General features: G+C 43.9%; 1 protein-coding gene across 4 annotated transcripts in view; it reads right to left on the reverse strand.

Moving 5' to 3' along the window:
- Positions 1-23,816, reverse strand: part of mipol1 (mirror-image polydactyly 1) — a 92,181-nt gene that overhangs the window by 37,641 nt on the left and 30,724 nt on the right. For 2 of the 4 annotated variants that reach the window (XM_041848088.2, XM_041848090.2), the window contains exons 2-4: positions 19,856-19,947; positions 3,049-3,136; positions 2,001-2,068 (exon numbers count right to left, since the gene is read on the reverse strand). In XM_041848088.2, the coding sequence (XP_041704022.1) occupies positions 2,001-2,068; positions 3,049-3,136; positions 19,856-19,947 (248 nt within the window). The remainder of the gene's footprint in view (positions 1-2,000; positions 2,069-3,048; positions 3,137-19,855; positions 19,948-23,816) is intronic. The other 2 variants (XM_041848089.2, XM_041848091.2) reach the window with 2 other exon arrangements.

Raw genomic sequence — 23,816 nt, forward strand, 5'->3', positions numbered from 1 at the left:
TTCGTTCTTCTGACTGAACGAGTCGAAAAGATCCGAACTTCCCATCACTACTTTAAAGTATGATTGCCTTCCAAGTTACAAGTTGACCTCTTGGTTCAAGTGTTGCATGAAAAATGCCACCTCTTTACAATTATGAAATATATATGAAGGAATAAAACAGATTAATCGCTTCAGCATCAATGCAATTCAAATGTGGTCTAATTCAAACAAGAGCTGGTTTAATGAGCATCAAACGTTGCATCAAACATATTCGATTATTTTAAGCAGCAGTCTGTTGTTTGTGTTAATACATGCGTTGTGATGGACAAGCCCATGAGCAGCATTGCCCCACTATGTCCAAAAGTAGCTCCAGCTTAGCGGTGACAATTATTTTGTGAAAGGTCAGGTTTTGAAGTCGAGATCAGGGAGGTCTGCCTCCTCCTCGTAGCTTTGTTGTCAGGGTCGTCCTCTCTGGATTGTTGCAGACAGATATTAGTATTCTCTTTAAGACTCACCAATGCAAACAGTAAATTCAACCATGAATAACACCAAACGCGCTTATATAACCCCCTTTGTCGCAACTGAAAATATGGGACACATTGTTCCTAAACCTGGGTTACTTCTTTTTTTTTTTTTTTTTTATCTGGCTGTGGCGTGTCCCCACAAAGACAACTGCCTCCACAAAGTATGAGCGTCTGTTTAAAGTGGCATTTCCCAATGGTGAGAGCCGGTGTTGTTTAATCTGACAGTGTTTGGCCTGTTGGCTGTTTCCTATGGGGAAAAACTGAGGGAGATTCTCCTTTCAAGCCTGAGAAAATTCAACTCAAAGACTGGGGTTGCAAGGACAGATGTGACGTTTTATGTGGTAAATAGTGTAAAAGTCAAGAAGAGACATGATGAGTAGGGCCAGCAGCCTTTGCTTGCAAAAACGTCTCCTTTTGGAGTTCCTTTCCGGCTCACTCCTGATATCACAGCAAAACACCCCCCTGCTTGCCGTCAAATGTCATCTTCTAATAACCGCACAGGCCGTGTCATTAATAGCTGTTTGGCTAGCAGGACTTTAAGTGTTTTAACTACAGCCCAAATGTATATTTGAGCAGAGGAGCTGAATACATTTACATATCAGGAGTGTTTGGTGAAGGGTGGGTAAATACCAATGATGTATATAAACCCTGGATTGCTGATGCTATGTATTGGCCAATGAGAGGCTTTGAAGCCACCGGTCGGCCATATTGGCACTCCCCAGAAGTAGCAGTCCTCCATATGAATTAATGGCATTCTACAGTATTTAAATTAAATGTTTCAAGGACAAAATTACATTTATTTAACTATTTTAAAATTATTACTTTCAAAAAATGTAACTAAGTAATATATTTTACATTTGTATCTTTAGCTCACATAATATCATTTAAAGTATGCATTAAGGTGTCTGTAATAGAATAAACGTGGCAAAAACAAATGTAGACATTAGTAAATGCATTTCAATAGCTTCCAAAATATTTTTTACAATGGTGGAGGAGTGCCAAGATGGAGGCACGGTGGCTTCAAAACAGCACCCCCATCAGTCATCTAGTGTACATATAAATCAATGGGTAAATACTCTGTTTATCTCTCATTGTCAATCCAACCAGTTTATCTAAATAGTGGCAGTGCCATTTGACTGCGGACGGTCTAGGTAACGGTTATTTGATGGCAGAGTGACACAATGGCTGGAGGTGATTTACACTTGTAAATAAATGTTTATGTATCGCATGGAACAGGTTTTACACTAAAGCAAGCGGGTAAACAGGCAGGAAGACCCGGCCTCTGAAATCAGCAGTCATTTGCACAAGCTTCCAAATACTGAAGTGCCAGTGGACAACATATGCCTATCATGTGCTACTACAACACAGATACATACAGCCAGCCCAGTACTCAAGCACTGAAGAAAGATATCCATTTACAAAATGTTGTATTTTGTGTCTTGACAGATAGGAAGACTGGAAGAAGAAGAATAAAAAATAAAAAAAAAGGTCAGATACCTTTGTCAAGCACCTCTAGTACAAGTTGATTTGATGTTGTGCCCAAAATGGCTCCCAAGTCAGTACTTCTGAAATAAAGCAAAATAAAAACTGAAGGAACAAAAGAGAAATTCTAAAGAAACTTGGTTGAAGAATTCAAATGAAAGAATTCAAAATGTACTCAAATGAATTCCAAATAATTTTGAATCTACTGCTAATATCCATTAATATTACAGTGCATGCATGGGTATGGTAGAATTTATAGCTGAGCATGGCCTGAGCTCAGATGTTCAGGTGGGCCACTGCTATAGCTAACAGGGGTAGCGTCCCAAATGGTGCCCTAGCCCCAAAGGGCTTTGGTCAAAAGTAGTGCACTAAATAGGGAATAGGGTGCCATTTGAGATGCAACCAGGGACTTGACAGGTGAGTAGTGGGTCAAGAAAAAGAGAGCTCATCACTGTCGACACTGTCACAGCAGCATGACCTGCCCAGTGCTAAGCCTGTAAGCTACGGCAAGCAACTCTTAACTTTTCAACCATCTTTTAACTGGAAAAAGTCTCATAGCGTAATTTTACAGGATGTGGTATGTCTATTTTTACTCTTTTTGTGGACATTTACAAACAGCATTGAGTCTGAAAGAGGGTTGAAAAAAATATGTTATTGAGAGAAATAAAATGGTCTTTAAGACAATGGTGCAATGAAAATCATGTTAACACAATCTACAATATGTGAACAAAGGTACCTAACAAATTGATAGTGTACAGTGCACACACTCCACATACAGTAGCTAATTGTATTCATATCCAATTTAGTTTTCGCATTCAACTGAGGATGAACAAACTAGAAGACTGTGCTTTTATTTTTAGCCGTTGTAGCTAACATTCGCTTAGGATTTAGAATACACAACTCGACAAAGAAGAAGTCATTATTACAGTGAGTAATCACAGTAACACTGATAAACATCCCGTAATATTACAACTCATTGTTTTATTGTCACGTGGGTGAAAAGCCATACCCAAACAATGTAAGTACGTATGAACAGAGGAGAATAATATGACGGTATCTTTACCCAAGTTGTGGCAGCTTGGTCTCTGAGCTTTGGTGCCTTACTGGGGAGGGCAGTCTTTGTTTCAGCTCCTCATTGACTTTAGGATTAGCTGAAAATAATACAGAAATGGATATAATTAATTTAATCATTTCTAAGGAAAAATGCATTTCGTTGGAGGCACCGAAGCAGGCACTTTACAGTACGTTAGCCTAGAGGAAAGGTTAGTATTAATTATAGCCTGTCAATATGATCTCAGAGGTACCTCTGCTGCAGAGAGGATCTTTAATAACCTCCCTGAGTACAGAAAAACAAGACCGACACCTTTAATTTGCAGAGTGAAATGGTGCTTTATTTAAGTCATCTCATCATCGATCCCCCTATCTCGCCACTGCGTACCATCGCTCTAACTAACAGTTTATCAAGGCACTAATGTATGCCAGCAATTAACTAATCATAATCCCGTCACGCAGATATCATTTAATGCTTTTAGCTATCAGGAAAGTAAACAGGCGTTTAATACTGCTCAAGCCCCATATCAGATCCTCCTTACTCGTTAGGAAGCCCCACCAATTAAAGTTCAGCCTCTACTCAGGTGTAATTAAATGATGGCTGTTCAATTGGTTCCGATAACTGCAAGTTAATTCATAAGCAAGCAACAAATACACTGACTGGAAGCAATTAAGGGAACCATTGACATTCACTGTCTGGAGGAGGGAGCAGGAAGGGAGCCTGTTGCTCTTAGGCAGTGTGTGTGTGTGTGTGTGTGTGTGTGTGTGTGTGTGTGTGTGTGTGTGTGTGTACTGTAGGAGAGGGCTACCATCTAGTGGTGAAGGGGCTAAGACAAAAGACAATTAGAATACACACTGAATGCAGCAAGCGACTTTAACATAACCCTTCCAGATGCAGCATGGCAGCTGGGTTAGCAAGGTGGGGGCAACCTCAGAGACACACAGTGGTTTCTATTGTATGAACCATATAGATATTGATAGATATACAAATCACTTTAGAATCTCCAGAAAGGACTATTGAAAGGGGAAGTGTCTCGGTCCTTCTCTTTTGGGTATACGGATGGCACAAACTATGTTTCTAGAAGAGGGCTACGGTTGATGAAAGACAGATATAAACTATGCTAATTTCAGCTGTTAGAATTATTAAAAAGGTATAGGAGTTAGTGGGTCCACAACCACTGAGAGTTTAGGTGAAGAAGGAGACCTAGAGATGGACCCCAGGAGAGGAGGGAGAAACAGAGATTGAGTGAACGAGAAGGAAGAGAGGGAAAAAGAGAAAGCTCTTGGGAGGTTGGGTGCTTGGCGGGTGGGTGACCTCTAGGGCAGATGCCAGTGGAACGTTATCCCTGCGTTGTAAGCCAGCACACACTGCTCACACACTGCTCACACGCTATTCAGCTCTGACACGGTGAGGCGTGAACGGACAACTGGCTTTTTGTGGGAGAAACCACAGGGCTCCATTAATCCCAGTGATAGACTCTGGGCAAAAGCTAGTCTTTTGGGGGAGGATTTGGTAGAAGGAGAGGGACTTTTGAGCTGGTAGGGCTGGTAGCAGTGGTAGGTATGGCCCAGGAGATTGGTAATCCTTTAACATGAACATGAGAAAGTAGCTTTGATAAAGGAGAAGCAGAAAAACAGAGCATACAAACCTGACCTTTTGATGTTCTCATCATTTTGGTTTGGGGGGTAAAGGAAGGAACCGAGATGGGATTGGAACGGCAAAGGGCGCAGCTCGACAAAATACAAACTTGAATCATTGATTGACGTGGGTTTCCACACAGTGAATCACCAAACAAAGCCTTAATGAAATATGATCCAATAATCCATTCCGCCCCCAAAAAGAGGCTTTATTTATATCCTTTCATAGAAATTTGGCACCACGACATGAGAGTCTGGGAGTTGCTCTTTTAAAGCTTAATGTTGCATTTGGAGGAGGTTATGTGGGAGATAGAAAGACCTGCCTATCAACGAATAAATGTGAACCAATCAATCCAATAATCACCCTATAGTCACCATAGTAAATCCATGAATTGTGATTGGCCGTTATATTGTGGTCATTCTTTGTCAAGGTCATCATTTCCCACAAGCAAGGTTGGGCCCTTTTCTTTTTTTCATAAATAGTATGCATGTTGATCAATCATGTTACAAGAGCCTGGTATGGTCAACAGAACATAATTGGATGCTTAAAGAGAACACTAACTCAAATTAGAATTCATATACTAGTGTTTCAATTAAGTGACTTTCAAGAGACAAGCAGATGGATGCAGCAATGGAAACAATTGTGAAAGAGTGCTGGTTTAAAAGTAATACAATTATATGAAAACTCAAATCAATGACAATAGCCTTTAAATGATGAAACCCGCTTTATCCAGCATTTCTAAGTTCTCATTTCCTTTGTCCTTTCCTGTCTTTCTGTGATCTTCATATTCTTGCCTTGTAGACTTAGAGCTAATTGCCTCTGTGGGCTACTTATTATTCATGTACAATTATTGCAGCGTAATGTCTTTAAATCCTTTTAAATGACCATTCATGCATTGCATTCATTGAAAAAGCCTTTGAAGTCTGTCAAAGATGGAATTCTTCAAAAAGAAATATCTAAACCCAATCTCAGTCAACCAATACCGGGTTTTGTATTCCCCCCCCACTCACCCCCTAATATAAACAAAATTCCATTAATTTTTTAAGCTACATTTAATACATTTTCCGCGGCAAAAGTTTCCAGATTCCACAGTCATTTGTATTCCAGCTGACTTGATGAATATTAATAACAGTGTTATCCTGATTAAATGGGCTTCATACAAAATCCCTGTGAATCCTCCAGCTCAGGCCTCACATCTTCCCACTATTCTTTATGAATTTTGATACAGACATTAATCTGGAGAGGAACTTAAAGCGGGTTTAATTGTGCAGCGGCGTGCTTATGGTTTTTCGTCCAGTAAAATGCAGATGGATGGAGAATGTAGTAGGTGGTTAGGTAAACAGACATCTTATACGGGATGGAACACTAACACCCAGAGAGGGCACCTGCTGAGACAGTTGATTGTCATGGGCTGCCTGTTCGAAGGCAGGTGATGGACTTCACTTCCCTGGGATCAAAAGATTTGGATACATTGTTCCTATTTTGCTCCACAAAAGTCCCATCTATGGCATATGGAATTGTTTTATTACGTTTATTACACTTTCATTTATGAAGTTTATTGATTTGACTATTGCAATAACAGTGTGGTAACATAGTTATAACATGTATTATTAATGCTAAAAATACTAGAAAAACTAACAATTTCTCATTTGAATAAACTGGTATGGAATCACTAGTTTTATGTTTACCATACAAATAAGTGAAAGCCAACCGATTATTTCTGAAACTATCAGGAGACATAAGCCTAATGTGCAAATCAAATGAGAACCTTTTTATAACAACAAAGTTACGCACATTTCTGGGCTTTAAGTCAATACTTTAAGATATTCATCCAAATGATGACAAAGATCTTTTCTCAAACTTTCAACAACATTTCACTCAACACTTCCACAAAGGGTTCTTCCATAGGTCTACATGGCAGTGCTACATCTTTGGGCATGGGGCTAAAAAGCAAACAGGTCATTTGTAAAGGGCTTTTAAAGAGAGGTGAGTACAAGGTGGAATTCCATTACATTAAATGTATGAACAATGAAGCACAGAGCCAGCCAGGGCACATTTCAGCCTTTATGCAGTAACTGAACTTTGCACCTTTCCGTTTCATATTTCATCCACCGTCAAAACTGACAAAATGCTTAATAGACAGGTGGGGAAATAAACGCTCTACTTGAGGACCTCTGAAGCGACAAATATTGACATGTGTGTAATATTAACCATTGCCACAAGATAAATGGAGGGCATAGAGGGAGCAGGAGGTGTGAGAGGCGATCAACGAGGGAACACACAATGGCCGACCACGACTAGTGATGCAGAGCTTTCTGTTGAGGTCATTTCCCAGCCACTCTAGGTGACAGCCGCCCAGCGTCCTGCCTGAAACAGTGACATAGCTAGTTACATTTGTTTGAAGGGCAAATTTGTTTACTTTCAAGTGATATACATTTAAACATAACTACGTTCTAAGCTAGATAGATGTGTGGCTACAACTTCTAAGAGAACTCATGATTGCAGAACGAATGACAGATTGACATATTCATCATTGTCTTACGTCAGACAGCATAACTTCATTTGAGGTACTAGCGCTGTGTACAAGTGACGCCACCGTTCAGAAGGCAATGCATATCTGTTTCCTAAAGATTTGCTAAGTTGACATAGTTAAACCTCAGACAACGCCACTACCATGGCGCAGGCAGAGAGAGGTCACCTCTAATAAGAATGTATGATGAGCCTGCTTCTCATCACTCTTGCAGAACTTTTCCCCCTCAAACTTATGCTGCTACGTCAAAGTGAAAGACTATTGGAAAGTAAAACTTTCGGTCAAATAGTTTACATCCATCCAGTAGAGCTGCCCTATTAAACCACCTCACTAATTATGGTGTGTGAATGTGTGCGCCTACACCCTGATTAGGCCTATACCTGGGCTTAGTGCCTCTCTGATGGTAGACTGGGAGCCCTGAGAGGAAGGAATTGGATCACGAGATCTCTATCTGTCGGAGGCTCAGCCTCAGTGATAGTGATAATTGAATTGAGCCCTGGGGAATTGGGGAAAGCATGGTGAAAGCTGCACCACTGCAGATCCTCTGCTGGATGGATCCATTCTGGGTGGCAGTCTGTCAACAGGACGGGAAGCTCTGATCCCCGAGCATTAAGGGGGGGCCCGGAGAAATGACCTGCAGAATCAGCCTGGATGAGTGCCTCATTTTCACAAAGATCCAGCTAATTTTTGGCGAGAAAAAGCCGGGAGCCGAGAGGCTTGGGGAGAGCCAAGGAAGCAATCCCACCCTTCCCAATCCCTTGTAGGTGTGACAGCTGTGCAGAGTGAATAGCTTAGAGCACGAAACCCTCCTGCAGACTGCTAGATCATCTCCTGAATATCTTATCTCACACTCAGGAGAGAAAAAGGCATCGCTCGGTCTGATTGTACTTACCGCATTACTTCTATTGTTAAATCAGGATACAATGATAATATTCCTGCTTGAAAACATAAAGGTGATCCCAATGCCTCTGCACATAAAGTGACTAGGAAATATAGTCAACTCGTTTTCACAAGCGCTTTATGGAAAATGATGCATTGCCTCAGTATGTAGGCCTAGGAAAGGGTTACCGGATTTTTGTGATGGTAACTTGAAAAGTAAACTATGGCTATCTTAAGTACCAGTCAAAAGTTTGGACACACCTACTCATTCAAGGGTTTTTCTTTATTTTTACTATTTTCTACATTGTAAATAATAGTGAAGACATCAAAACTATGAAATAACACATATGGAATCATGTAGTAACCAAAGAAGCGTTGAACAAATCAAAATATATTTTATATTTGAGATTCTTGTCACGGTTCAGACAGACGACAAGAGGACCACAATTGCGTCACACCAGAAAGTTTATTTAAACTTAAGGGGAAAGGGATGTAGGGAGTGAGTGAAGGCTCCAGGGGTTATCCCGTCCGATGTGCTGGGTCTGTGCCTCCCCCCAGTGGCAGCGATGCGTCCGATGACGCCGGTGGTTGGTGGTCCAGAAGTCCTGGGGGGGGAGGAAACACAGACACAACGGGGCGAAATGAAACCAGGCAGCAGTACAGTTCAAGGGAAATCCAAAATACGTAGTAGCAAGGCAGAAGGCTGGTCAGAGTTACCGGGATTGAAGAGTAGTCAGGAGTCGTAATGGCAGAAGCAGGTCTGGATCTCCTGAGGCAGAAGAGTATCCAAAAACCAGGCAGGTCCGGGGTCACAAAACCAGGGTGAGCCAGAAGCGCGAGCAAACAGGTTCCGGGTGTGAGCTTTGCAGACGATCTGACACAGGAGAGCTGAAAGACAGGGCTATAAATACTGGGAGAGGTTAGTGGGTAATGCAGCGCAGCTGGCAGAGTAATTAGAGCCGAGCAGAGCAGGGACAGGTGGAGCTAGTTAGGCTGAGTAGAGAGAGAGTGGTGAGCAGAGTGGAAACAACTTAAGGTGGTAACCCAGTGGAGTGAGAGGGCTCATGACAGAACCCCCCCCCCAAGGGACGGCCCCAGAAGTCCCAAGAGCAACACCACGCCGGGCGGGAGGAGGGGAGCCGGAGGAGGGCTAGAACTCCTCCGAACGGTCCGAGCGAACGTCCTCATCCTCGGAGGAAGCCGGAGGGCCGTGGTCGGGGAGATGGGACAGGTCCCGAGACAGGATCAGGCACAGGACAGGAAGCCGAGCGGGCAGGACGGTTAGAGACCCCTCTGGGGCGGCCCCTACGGATTGCAGGTTGATCAGGATGCCGTTGGTGGAAAGCGGTGATGAGAGTCCTATCCACAATCCGACTAGCTGGCACCCAGGTCCTTTCTTCAGGTCCATAGCCCTCCCAGTCAATGAGGTACTGGAGACCCCTACCCCTCCGTCTGGACCGAAGCAGGCGGCGGACGGTGTAAACCAGACCACCATCGACGAGCCGTGGAGGAGGAGGACAAGGCGCAGCAGGGACCAGCGGACTCCTGGGCACAGGCAGGGGCTGCAGCAATCCGGCTGGGGGCTGGCAGGACGACTTGTGTTGGTTGCAGATGGGGCAGGCTCGGACGAATTCCCGTACATCCTTCCTCAGAGAGGGCCACCAGAACCTCTGGGCGAGCAGGTTGTAAGTGCGGGTGGAGCCAGGGTGACAAGCTAGGCGGGAGTCATGTCCCCACTGAACGACCTGGGACCTCAGGTCTTCGGGGACAAAAAGGCGGTCAGCTGGGCAAGTGCTGGGACCTGGCTGGTTACGGAGAGCCTCCAGCACCTGTTCCTCAACAGCCCAGGTCAGAGCTGCAACGATGCAGGGACTTGGCAGAATCGACACCGGGTCCTTGGAGGGGTCAGGAGCGGAGTTAGTAGGTACTGGCCGAGGGGGTAGTGCGGCGGCAAGCAGGCAGGTTCGGTGGCAGTCCTCTCCCCACTCCCTGATCACCCCGGTCACCCAGTCGAGCTGAGGGTTGTGCCGGGCGGAGCCATGGGTAACCCAGGATGAGGGGTTGGCCTGGAGAGGGGAGCAGGTGAAACTGGATAGTTTCTTGATGGTTTCCCGGACAGACCCATCGAGACCGGGGCCGTGACATGAGTGACCGATCCGAGTAAGTGTCCGTCCAGTGCCCGGGCAGGAATAGGAGGTGTCAAACGGAGGTTCTCCAGTCCCAGTTGGCGTGCCAGCTTGATGTCCATTATGTTGGCTTCGGCGCCAGAATCCACCAGAGCAGCCAGGGTGTGAGTTGAGTCAGGGAGGCGGAGGTGAACTTGCAGCAGGGGTTTGCGGTCGGAGGACTGGATGGTCATTGAACTCAACCGGACTCCCCCTATGCCCGGTGAGCTTCGGCCCTTTAAAGGGCAGGTTACCACACGATGTCCATCACCTCCACAATAGAGGCAGAGGTTTGAGGTGAAGCGTCGCTGGCGCTCTGCAGGAGTGAGAGAGGCTCGCCCAATCTCCATAGGCTCAGACTGATCAAGCTGAACTGGGTGAGTGGCAGTAGATGACAGGAGCCCAGTCGGATCTCTCCGAATGCCGGTAGTAGGTGGACCTTGGCGCCCCCCTCTCACGACGACGGGTCTGTATCCCTCTGTCGATCCTGACAGTCAGTGCGATGGCTTCATCAAGAGTGGAAGGCAGTTCATGGGAGACCAACTCGTCCTTGATATAGTCAGCCAAACTATGGAAGAACGCGTCCACCAACGATGGTGTGTTCCAAGAACTTCGTCTAGCCAGGGTTCGGAAGTCGATGGAATGGTCTGCGACTGTACGTCTGCCTTGTCGAATACTGAACAGTTCACGAGACGCCTCTGCGGTTGGTGAATCCAGGTCAAACACCTTCAGCATCTCCTCGGCAAACCGGTCGAAGGTTGCACATGCGGGGGTTTGACGTTCGAACTCTGCTGTTCCCCAGAGTCGAGCTCGGCCCGTCAGGTGAGTGATGGCATACCCAACCTTAGCCCCCTCCGTGGCGCGAAGGTCCTTGGCTGCAAGGAGAACTGAAGTCGACAGCTAGTCAGGAATGGCCGGACCTGGGTAGAATCGCCGTTGAACCGCTCGGGGTTTCCAATCTTGGGTTCGGAGCAGCGGCTGCAATGACCGGGGCAGGTAACTCGGGGGCAGGGCTGGTGGGCAGACTGGCTGGGGTCAGGTTGGTGAGGAGTTGAATGATCATGGCGAGTTGTTGTTGCTGCTGCTGGGACTGCTGCTGGTGCTGCTGGAACTGCTGATGCTGTTGGTAGCCGGCCTGAAGCAGAGAGGTGATGTCGCCGCTCATGCGGCCTAGCTCTCTCTCAGTGTGTTCCAGGCGTAGCATGGCGGTGGGTTGCTCAGGTTCTTCGGTTTCCATGTCGGGGGAAGTGTGCGCTGAGTCCATAATGGTCAGATCGTACTGTCACGGTTCAGACAGACGACAAGAGGACCACAATTGCGTCACACCAGAAAGTTTATTTAAACTTAAGGGGAAAGGGATGTAGGGAGTGAGTGAAGGCTCCAGGGGTTATCCCGTCCGATGTGCTGGGTCTGTGCCTCCCCCAGTGGCAGCGATGCGTCCGATGACGCCGGTGGTTGGTGGTCCAGAAGTCCTGGGGGGAGGAAACACAGACACAACGGGGCGAAATGAAACCAGGCAGCAGTACAGTTCAAGGGAAATCCAAAATACGTAGTAGCAAGGCAGAAGGCTGGTCAGAGTTACCGGGATTGAAGAGTAGTCAGGAGTCGTAATGGCAGAAGCAGGTCTGGATCTCCTGAGGCAGAAGAGTATCCAAAAACCAGGCAGGTCCGGGGTCACAAAACCAGGGTGAGCCAGAAGCGCGAGCAAACAGGTTCCGGGTGTGAGCTTTGCAGACGATCTGACACAGGAGAGCTGAAAGACAGGGCTATAAATACTGGGAGAGGTTAGTGGGTAATGCAGCGCAGCTGGCAGAGTAATTAGAGCCGAGCAGAGCAGGGACAGGTGGAGCTAGTTAGGCTGAGTAGAGAGAGAGTGGTGAGCAGAGTGGAAACAACTTAAGGTGGTAACCCAGTGGAGTGAGAGGGCTCATGACAATTCTTCAAAGTAGCCACCCTTTGCCTTGATGACAGCTTTGCACACACTTGGCATTCTCTCAACCAGCTTCATGAGGTAGTCACCTGGAAAGCATTTCAATTAACAGATTTCCAACAGTCTTGAAGGAGTTCCCACATATGCTGAGCACTTGTTGGCTGCTTTTCCTTCACTCTGCGGACCAACTCATCCCAAACCATCTCAATTGGGTTGAGGTCAGGGTGATTGTGGAGGCCAGGTCATCTGATGCAGTACTCCATCTCTCTCCTTGGTCAAATAGCCCTTACACAGCCTGGAGATCTGTTTTGGGTCATTGTCCTGTTGAAAAACAAATGATAGTCCCTCTAAGCGCAAACCAGATGGGATGGCGTATCGCTGCAGAATGCTGTGGTAGCCATGCTGGTTAAGTGTGCGTTGAATTCTAAATAAATCACCAACAGTGTCACCAGCAAAGCACCCCCACACCATCATACCTCCTCCTCCATGCTTCACGGTGGGAACCACACATGCGGAGATCATCTTTTCACCTACTCTGCGTCTCACAAAGACACGGCGGTTGGAACCAAAAAGCTCAAATTTGGACTCATCAGACCAATGGACAGATTTCCACCGGTCTAATGTCCATTGCTCATGTTTCTTGGCCCAAGCAAGTCTCTTCTTATTATTGGTGTCCTGTAATAGTGGTTTCTTTGCAGCAATTCAACCATGAAGGCCTGATTCACGAAGTCTCCTCTGAACAGTTGATGTTGAGATGCGTCTGTTACTTGAACTCTGTGAAGCATTTATTTGGGCTGCAATTTCTGAGGCTGGTAACTCTAATGAACTTATCCTCTGCAGCAGAGGTAACTCTGGGGTCTTCATGAGAGCCAGTTTCATCATAGCGCTTTATGGTTTTTGCAACTGCACTTGAAGAAACTTTCAAAGTTCTTGACATTTTCCGGATTGACTGACCTTCATGTCTTAAAGTAATGATGGACTGTCGTTTCTCTTTGCTTATTTGAGCTGTTCTTACCATAATATGGACTTGGTCTTCTACCAAATAGGGCTATCTTCTGTATACCACCCCTACCTTGTCACAACACAACTGATTGGCTCAAACGCATAAACTTTTAACAAGTCACACCTGTTAATTGAAATGCATTCCAGGTGACTACCTTATGAAGCTGGTTGAGAGAATGCCAAGAGTGTGCAAAGCTGTCATCCAGGCAAAGGGTGGCTACTTTGATGAATGTCAAATATAAAATATATTTTGACTTGTTGAACACCTTTTGGGTTACTACATGACTCCATATGTGTTATTTCATAGTTTTGATGTCTTCACTATTATTCTACAATGTAGAAAATAGTAAAAATAAAGAAAAACCCTGGAATGAGTAGGTGTGTCCAAACTTTTGACTGGTACTGTATTGGTATAGTTACAATTTCTTATCAAATCTATTTGTGTAATAGTGAAAATAGTCACCGCTTACCAGTACTCTAAAAATCTATTGTAAGCTCTTCAGAAGATCTGACAACCAGTGACCAAAAAGCCAAGATTGATGTCTGAGGTCAAATTCAAAAGCGGTTGCATTTGAATCAATGTCAATTCTGTTTGTAATGCTGTCTAATACCATTTATTCTAACACACCGTTTACACAGTGAATCAAACTTGGCTAAAAGTACATGATAACACAAACCCCTCACAGTGTGCATGGCCTTAGTCACTATAAAGGACTTGTTTTAATTCTTAATACTGTTGGACGACAAATCTTTCTGATCAGCTAAGCTACCAAGAGTGCAAATACAGTGCAGATAATCAGATTTCTAATTATTGTCACTCACATCATCCAATGTGCTTATTTGAATTACAGTGATCACATGGAATTATATATTCAATGCTTTCGGTTTAGCAGAGGCTTTATTGGGAATGTAAAGCCTGAATAATGACTGGATCTATCAAGCATCAACCAGAGGGCTAACTACTCATCAGCACTGAGCAGACAGACACACTCCCTTGGATCCCTATCTTATATGTTTACCCAGGATTTCTCAACCTCTTTTATTCCAGAGAACAACAAACTAGCTTTACAAATGGCACCATATTCACTTGTGACTAGGGACCATAAGGCTTGAGTCAAAAGTAGTGGACTTTAGGGGGAATAGTGTGCCATTTGGGACACATCCCTAGTGCTTCCTTGCTTATCTTAACACTAGCACTTCAGAACAGACTAAATCTGTGTAAGCTAACCAACTGAGGGACCGGTCAACAACATCCCAGGGGCCGGTGCCTTCCGGGGGACCGGAAGTTGAGGAACGCTGCAGTAACCAACTCACTCTGTATTCCTCTCCTCGTTATATCAGAACTTACTACGCATTCAAATCAACTGCATACTGTTCTATGCAACATGATGTTAAATTATTCCAGTTAGACAGTTGTTTGTTTAGCATCCTATAGATACAAATGATGAATATTGTAATCTTCCAATTATTTTTCCACAGAAGGAGACCAACCTCGGCTTATCCATAAGTAAATAATAAGTTCTGGCATATTTGGCTACATTAGTTCTTGTTTGGAAAGGAAAATGTCATTTTTCCTTCACATTCTGTATTAGAATGCTTGTTTAAAGTAATTGATAAATTGACCATCAAACTCAATGTGGAATCAAATCAAATCAAATTTTATTGGTCACATGCGCCGAATACAACAGGTGCAGACATTACAGTCAACTACATGTCTCTAGCATGATATCCTGTTGTTTTCATGAAGATAATGAATACATGACGCCAAACAATGGGAATAACCTCAGGATGGGTCAGGAGAGCCAAAATACTTCTAATATGTAATTATATGGTTTTAAGTGCAAAGGTGTTATGTTGTGTCATAGTAACAACACAAAACAAAGCCTCATTGTAACCGACAGGCTTGTGAAACCAGTAAAGAGTGGTGTGTGTCACAAGAACGGACATGTTATTAGTCACTCTACAGAAACTACTGAGGAGGGATAGGTGGGTGGGTCCGCCAGCCTTCAGGAGTCAACTCAGGGTCACATGACGTGGCCAGCTTTGACAGGCAGTTTCCCATCCTTACCTTCTTTTCACCTTTCCCTCTATACCTGCATGGTGCAATAGTGTGACACCCACAGGTTAGGGTCAATTGAAACAGTTCTTTATGCAACTGTTAGGTAACACTAGATTACTCACTACTGCAGGACAAAGTCAGCAGTACCCTCAATGAACATCATTTGTCCAACTTTTATTTCATCTGCTTTTAGCCCCATAATCCATTAGGCACTACATTTCAATGTGAGGATTCACAATGTGTACACACACACGCGAACGCATTCACACACACACACGCAATGATTATTTTAGTGTTAAGGAGGACTCTATACTGGGGTGCTTTCTTTTGTTAAGAAAATCCCTCTACTAACATGCTTTTAAAAAGGAACTTTTGCTATGCGCTAGGACGGAATCCAAATGAAGCGCTTTGTAGAAGATGAGCGATGCTCTGGCTTCGACCTGTCCTTCAGAACAACCAGCAGGAGACAAGTGGCCCAGGTCTAGAATCAACACCCAGCTCGCATCCTAAATGGCACCCTATACTCTACATAGTGCACTACTTTTGACCAGAGCCCTACCATAGCCAAAATGGCACCCTATTCCCTATGTAGGGAATAGGGTGCCATTTGTGAAACAGCCTCAAACATTCCAGGATTCTTTCCAAAGGAAAAGGAAAAAAGTTTCAGTGACTAAGATGCTTTGTTATAAGTTGTAGTAGCTAATAATAGTGAGAAGGGGAGGTAGGTAGGTGGGGTTAAGGTTACGAAAATATTCAAAGTTAATTCAGACATTAAATAAATGTTTTCCTAGCCGTCAAAACTGCCTTGCAGCGCCATTGTGCTTTGCTGAGCTCCTCTGGGGGGTGGATGTGGCTGAGGGCTGATCACATAAGCACAACCAACCAATCACACCTGGATTCAAATAGTATTGGTTTCATTTCAAATTGCTTGATTGACCTAGCCTGGCACAACGGAACCAATGGAATAGTCCCAAAGAGTGCAAACACAGCCCATCTGGTATTCCAGGCAAGCTCAACCAACTACAGCTTAAAGTATGTGAAAGAAACCCGAAACTATTTGAACCCAGGTCTGACAGCAGCAGCACAACCAAGAGGTCCTCATTAGCACTTGATGTTTGAGCATGGGCCACAGCAGTGACCGTTTGAGCAAAGCCAGCCCTGTTTGTTTTGCTCTATGGTTCATAGGCTGTCATCGGGTGTGTTGTCACAATTGAGGGGGACTTGCAATGCAGCATTTGCACAACATTGCTGCAATGTTATTAAGAGACCCAGCAAGGACTAAATAATAGGCCGCTTTCTTGGTGAATTCTTTCCAATTCCTTAACAAGGCATTGGACTGGACACCATTCCCTTCCCGGCAGGTGGCTAAAGTTACAACAGGGTATCCATCGTCACCAGAGATGCTTCATTTGAAGGAAGGTTAAGGCTATATTACACATAGGGATTTTGTATGGGAAATGCTAACAAAACATGAATAACTCAAGAATTAAGATGCTTCATTTAGTGAACCACAAAAACATCCAAAACCTGTACAAAAACAATGTGTGTGTGTGTGTGTGTGTGTGTGTGTGTGTGTGTGCATGAGTGAGTCTATGTATGTGTTGTGGTCTCTCCCAGATCAGAATAATCACCCCAGGCACCGTTTTAACAGTGCCCACCCTGTGTCTATTCCCTAAACCAACACAGGGAGACAAAGAGGGACAGAGGGTGAGAATCCCTGTGCCTGTGTGCCTGCCTACCGCTCAGAGTGAGACCACCCACTTAGGAAGCGGGGCGGCCTGTTAGGCCACACCACACTCAATTCCAAGGATTTCAGGACTTCAATCAGACCCACATGGTAGCCCAAACTTGCCGATAGCGCGCCTCTTGCCCCGGTGGAGGGGGGAGTCAGTGAGAGGCTGGGTGGGTGGGTGTTGGAGGAACATCGCCGAGGGTCGTGAATGATGGGGGAAGACTAGAGACCAAACTGTTTCTTCCACACCGCTATCAGCTGCTGTTAGTATCACTGACCCAATGGGTCTAAACACTACATTTCCTGCCTGGGAGACTGATGCTAAGAGTGGGGGAGTAAGGGTTAGGGCAGAGGTAGATCCACCTGCTTAGAACAAAGCTCCCTGTTCGGAGAGCCAATTCAACTCTCTAGGAAACTTTACATCGTTTTTTATTTGGCCCGGGCTTGAAGGCAGGCTGCACTTTGAATTATCTGGTGGGAAGAAAAAGCAGTCAGCAGACAGATACACAGGAATTTGACATACCAGACCCGAGTTCAAAAAGCTGTCTTCCGGATGCTATGTGTTTCAGCCCAGTGCAACGGCAGCCCTGCCACTTGATTTGGAACAGAGCTAGCTACTTCGTTGGGAAATGTTACCACTCTCAAATTCATAGACAGAGCTAAGATTTCATATTGAACATCCACTTATTGGTGGTCAAGGCAAACACATATTAAATTCAATTTACATGAATAATAATAAATAATAAATATGCCAGGCCTAAGCAGCATATCCTAACTATCCTTAAAAAAGGCACAATTATTTTGATCTCTGATAAACCATATTACTTATATTGCGGAATTTAAACAGCTAATTCTCTCCATTTGCAGAACACGTTAAGTTAACCTTTATTTGACAAGTAGGAACCACTCCCGATTATTTCTGACTGTTGCTTAACTATGGATGGACACATAATCATCTGAACGAAACGCGTGATAATCCTCAAAGCATATTCATTAGGATAGGATATTTGCCACCTATTCTTCCACCTGCCTGAGTCAGTCTTATTAAAGTGAGTCAGACAGACCCACGCAGCAAAGTGTTTCTTGTTTTAAAGAGAATTAGGGATTTTCTTATAGGCCTAGTGATGACGAACGGCTGCCAGTAGGATCTGAGAACTGAGAGCTCAATGCTGCTCGCAGACACAGGCACTGTAGAAAAAGGTTAATAACTAGAGATTAAATGAACCCCTAAAGACAGATTAGACTTGATTGAGACACTGCGACGGTTTCATGTCTCATAGAGGTTGAAACACAAGAGGCTGGGACCTAGGAGCGAATCTGCCTGTCATCCTTGTATGCTTTCTTTATCTGTGTATGTCCACCAGTGTCTGCTGGGGTGCCTGCAGGGGCTCAGGGCTGACAGTTAGCTGACATTCATGTGAGTTACGATGCCTCCAGGTGTAGTTTTTGACAAGGTACCGGTCACAGACAAGCTGACACACCTTCCTCTGAGGCCCTTTATATTCATATCAGGATTTGTGTTGCGCTGCATCCTGCTCCAGTCGTTAGGCTCCACCCTCCTGCACTAGGATGTGGTAGGACGAGCAGAGCTGGAGCAGGATACATCTGCATATCACTAACACAACAAACCGGCGCTAGGTCAAAACAGCTTACCTTAACATAGAGCGCTTACTGTTGGGAATGTTAATATTCAGCTGTACTAGCATCTACTGTAACAGGAAAATGCATAAGCTACCCACCTTGGGGCAGTTCTTGATTGCTGCACTATCTACTACACGTTTTTGTCCCCATCAGTCATGCAACAATAAGCCTAGGCTTGATAACCACTCGTGGTTTCTCTATGAAAGGACAACATTTATCAATCAAACTACTTCGTTAAACACTTCACACTGTCATACAGATGAACACTCTGTCAAATGATGACTACCACCACCACATCTGTGGATTAATAGGATCTACATTTATGAGTAATAGGCCTAAAGCTTTTGGAAAATATGGATGAAAATATTCATTTAAGTCAAATAAATTGTAATGAAAGGTTTTTGGCAAACATATTTGTTATGGTGTTCAAACTGTCTATGCCTATGGGCTCCCTGTTTCCATTCTATTTATTTTGAAGATTAGCAGCAAATCAAGGACATTGCAACTTTTTCCTTTTCGAAGAGAGACTTGTCGATAAATGTAATAGGCCAGTTCAGAAAACATATATCAGTCACACCCACAGTTTAGACCACTTCAATTGGCTTGAAAAAGGACTAACTTCACGTATTTCGTTTTAGAAGGATGGTCCACCTCCGGCTCAGTTTTCCTTCATACCAAAGTTCTCAAGCAACGATTTGAAATGGCAAGTGTGCCCTCTTGAGGAGAGACTTAGGTCTAACATTTATAATATTATTTTTCTCCAACAGCGCTTTTTGGTAATTCCTTCCAACCCATCACACTCTTTTGAATAAATTACATTTAACACCAAAATCATCCACACAAGATAAAATTCTTACACACATTGGTCTCTAGTGTCAAAAGGAAAGGACTGTTTCTCAGAAGTCTTTGAAACTCAGTGGTGAAATAAAAAAAAGGCACATTGGTTGAGTTGAGGTCTTAGAACTGCTGTTAATAGGCTACACTTCAGAATGTGTTCTTGATTCCCTTATGGAGTGGACTCACTATAAACACTCTGGTTGTCTTATACCTTATCTTAACAGAACAATTCAATCTTCATAGAACAACAAATTGCAAAGTTTCTAGCCTGGTTTATCCTCCTTGAACATTCTGCTACACGTCCACTCTCACACAAAAAGTCTACAATAACTACAGGGAAATCAGTCTCTGACATGTGTGACAGTAGCTTCATAACCAGAATACATAGTTGAACATTTGTATTTACCTTTGTACATATCAACGAGAGAGTCTTTGAGTTCCTTGCTGTGTGTCCATGACAGACTGAGTTCCTCTTCACTCTCAGAGTAGCAGCTCTCCCTGTGAATGAATGAAAATTAACTAGTTAGAATGTTAGAATCTCCTCTGGGTTCCATGCATTCTGTTCTAAGAGAAGGATCCCAGACTAGTTCAGCTCAACTGCTTGAGACTTCACTAACTTCCTCTCATGGGATTTTATGGGGCAAAGTAAGCAGGTCATATGGTTTTCAGATTACTGCGTCTGACTAATCTCCCTCACAATGTGCCCTGACTGAGCTGGCCTCAGATTTACAACCATGCTGCTTTTATCATCTCAGATGACATAAGGAAATGCTAGCAGCACTTTATTTGAAGGATACCTATATAAGGACTTGATAACATATTCATAAGACATACATAACCATTACGACAAATTCTCAAATTCTCATGTCAACAGCCCGACCAATATGTTTTTTGGGGTCCGATTCTGAATTTATGGGGGGGTGTACTGATACCGATACACAGTGCCTTCGGAAGGTATTCAGACCCCTTCCCCTTTTCCACATTTTGTTACATTACAGCCTTATCCTAAAATGTATTAATAAATAAAAAAATCCTCATCAATCTACACACGATACCCCATAATGACAAAGCGAACAGGTTTTTAGACATTCTTGCAACAACAAAAAAATACCTAAAAAAAAATTCTGATCCTTTGCTATGAGACTCAAAATTGAGCTCAGGTGCATCCTGTTTCCATTGATCATCCTTGAGATGTTTCTACAACTTCATTGGAGTCCACCTGCGGTAAATTCAATTGATTGGACATGATTTGGAAAGGCACATACTTGTCTATCTAAGGTCCCACAGGTGACAGTGCATGTCAGAGCAAAAACCAAGCCATGAGGTCGAAGGAATTGTCCGTAGAGCTCCGAGACAGTAACCTCTTCACAGTGCAGCTCTTGAATATCACATGCTTTTACAACTGACCGAGCTAAAGAGCTGTTCAACCTTGATCAACACAATGATAAAACCACTTAAATTGGTACAACATTCCAACTGACAGTTGGCACAAAAACAACATATTTTATATCATAACCCAAAATATGCTAATGAGCCCCCGCCAGCACATTGCCCCCACCTGCTGTGCATTCAGAAAGTATTCAGACCTCTTCCCTTTTTCCACATTTTGTTATGTTACAGCCTTATTCTAAAATTGATTAAATTATTTTTTTCCCTCATCAATCTACACACAATACCCCATAATGACAAAGCGAAAAAAGGGTTTTAGAAATGTTTGCAAATGTATTTCAAATAAAAAAACAGAAATACCTTATTTACATAAGTATTCAGCCCCTTTGCTATGAGACTCGAAATTGAGCTCAGGTGCATCCTGTTTCCATTGATCATCCTTGAGATGTTTCTACAACTTGACTGGAGTCCACCTGTGGTAAATTCAATTGATTGGACATGATTTGGAAAGGCATACACCTGTCTATATAAGGTCCCACAGTTGAGAGTGCATGTCAGAGCAAAAACCAAGCCATGAGGTCAAAGGAATTGTCCATAGAGCTCCGAGACAGGATTGTGTCGAGGCACAGATCTGGGGAAGGTTACCAAAAAATGTCTGCAGCATTGAAGGTCCCCAAGAACACAGTGGCCTCCATCATTCTTAAATGGAAGAAGTTTGGAACCACCAAGACTCTTCCTAGAGCTGGCACCCCGGCCAAACTGAGCAATCGGGGGAGAAGGGCCTTGGTCAGGGAGGTGACCAAGAACCCGATGGTCACTGACAGAGCTCTAGAGTTCCTCTGTGGAGATGGGAGAACCTTCCAGAAGGACAACCATCTCTGCAGCACTCCACCAATCAGGCCTTTATGGTAGAGTGGCCAGACGGAAGCCACTCCTCTGTAAAAGGCACATGAAAGCCTGCTTGGAATTTGCCAAAAGGCACCTAAAGACTCTCAGACCATGAGAAACAAGATTCTCTGGTCTGATGAAACCAAGATTGAACTCTTTGGCCTGAATGTCAAGCATCACGTCTGGAGGAAACCTGGCAGCATCCCTAAGGTGAAGCATGGTTGTGGCAGCATCATGCTGTGAGGATGTTTTTCAGCGGCAGGGACTGGGAGACTACTCGAGATCAAGGGAAAGATGAACGGAAAACCTGCTCTAGAGCACTCAGGACCTCAGACTGGGGCGAAGGTTCACCTTTCAACAGGACAACAACCCTAAGCACACAGCCAAGACAAAGAAGGAGTGGCTTCGGGACAAGTCTCTGAATGTCCTTGAGTGGCCCAGCCAGAGCCCGGACTTGAACCCGATCAAACATCTCTTGAGAGACCTGAAAATAGCTGTGCAGCAACGCTCCCCGTCCTACCTGACAGAGGTTGAGAGGATCTGCAGAGAAGAATGGGAGAAACTCCCCAAATACAGATGTGGCAAGCTTGTAGTGTCATACCCAAGAAGACTCGATGCTGTAATCGCTGCCAAAGGTGCTTCAACAAAGTACTGAGTAAAGGGTCTGAATACTTATGAAAATGTGATATTTCAGTTTTATTTAGTTTTTTAAATATAAATTAGCAAACATATCTAAAAACCTGTTTTTGCTTTGTCATTATGGGGTATTGTGTGTAGATTGATGAGGAAAAAAACGATTTAATACATTTTAGAATAATGCTGTAACATAACAAAATGTGGAAAAAGTAAACGGGTCTGAATACTTTCAGAAGGTACGGTTTCTGCCGATATACTGTTTTACAGTGGCAACATTTAAAAGTGTAATTTTCCCACACTGAATTCTCATAAATTGCCGTACAAAAAAGCACTTGTACAATAACTACGTTTCAAATATTGATTTTATACATTGCAACAATAATGACACATCATGACAATGGCCGCAAGTGTTCAGATAGGATGAAAAAAATGAATCTCATGCCTATTTATTGAATATCTGTGAAATGATCAGCTGAAACCGATATAGCGGTCGGGCTTTATCAACAACACAGGTTTATTTTTATTATTAGCTTCCCTCCCTCTTACAGCACTGGGGAGGTGTCACATTTCAAGAAACCGAGGTATCACATTTCAAACATTACAAATGATCATTAGCAGCCTTTACACTTCTCAAGTTTATCCAAAAACTATTATCATTCAATATAGGCTAACAGTCAGGCATTATAGATCATTGCCAATATCCCAACACTTTGGATAGGCCTACAGTGGCTTGCGAAAGTATTCACCCCCCCTTGGCATTTTCCTGTTTTGTTGCCTTACAACCTGGAATTTTAAATGATTTTTGGGGGGTTTGTATCATTTGATTTACACAACATGCCTACCACTTTGAAGATGCAAAATATGTTTTATTTTGAAACAAACAATAAATAATAAGAAAAAAAAACAGAACTTGAGCATGCATAACTATTCTCCCCCCAAAGTCAATACTTTGTAGAGCCACCTTTTGCAGCAATTACAGCTGCAAGTCTCTTGGGGTATGTCTCTATGAGCTTGGCACATCTAGCCACTGGGAGTTTTGCCCATTCTTCAAGCAAAAACTGCTCCAGCTCCTTCAAGTTGGATGGGTTCCGCTGGTGTACAGCAAAGTCATACCACAGATTCTCAATTGGATTGAGGTCTGGGCTTTGACTAGGCCATTCCAAGATATTTAAATGTTTCCCCTTAAAAGTAGTCCTGTGCAGCTCAGCTGGTAGAGCATGGCGCTTGCAACGCCAGGGTTGTGGGTTCGATTCCCACTGGGGGCCAGTATGAAAAATGTATGCCCTCACTAACTGTAAGTCGCTCTGGATAAGAGCGTCTGCTAAATGACTAAAATGTAAAAATGTAAACCACTCAAGTGTTGTTTTAGCAGTATGCTTAGGGTAATTGTCCTGCTGGAAGGTGAACCTCCGTCCCAGTCTCAAATCTCTGGAAGAGTGAAACAGGTTTCCCTC

This window comes from Coregonus clupeaformis, chromosome 25 (genome assembly GCF_020615455.1).
Source record: "Coregonus clupeaformis isolate EN_2021a chromosome 25, ASM2061545v1, whole genome shotgun sequence".
NCBI lineage: Eukaryota > Metazoa > Chordata > Actinopteri > Salmoniformes > Salmonidae > Coregonus > Coregonus clupeaformis.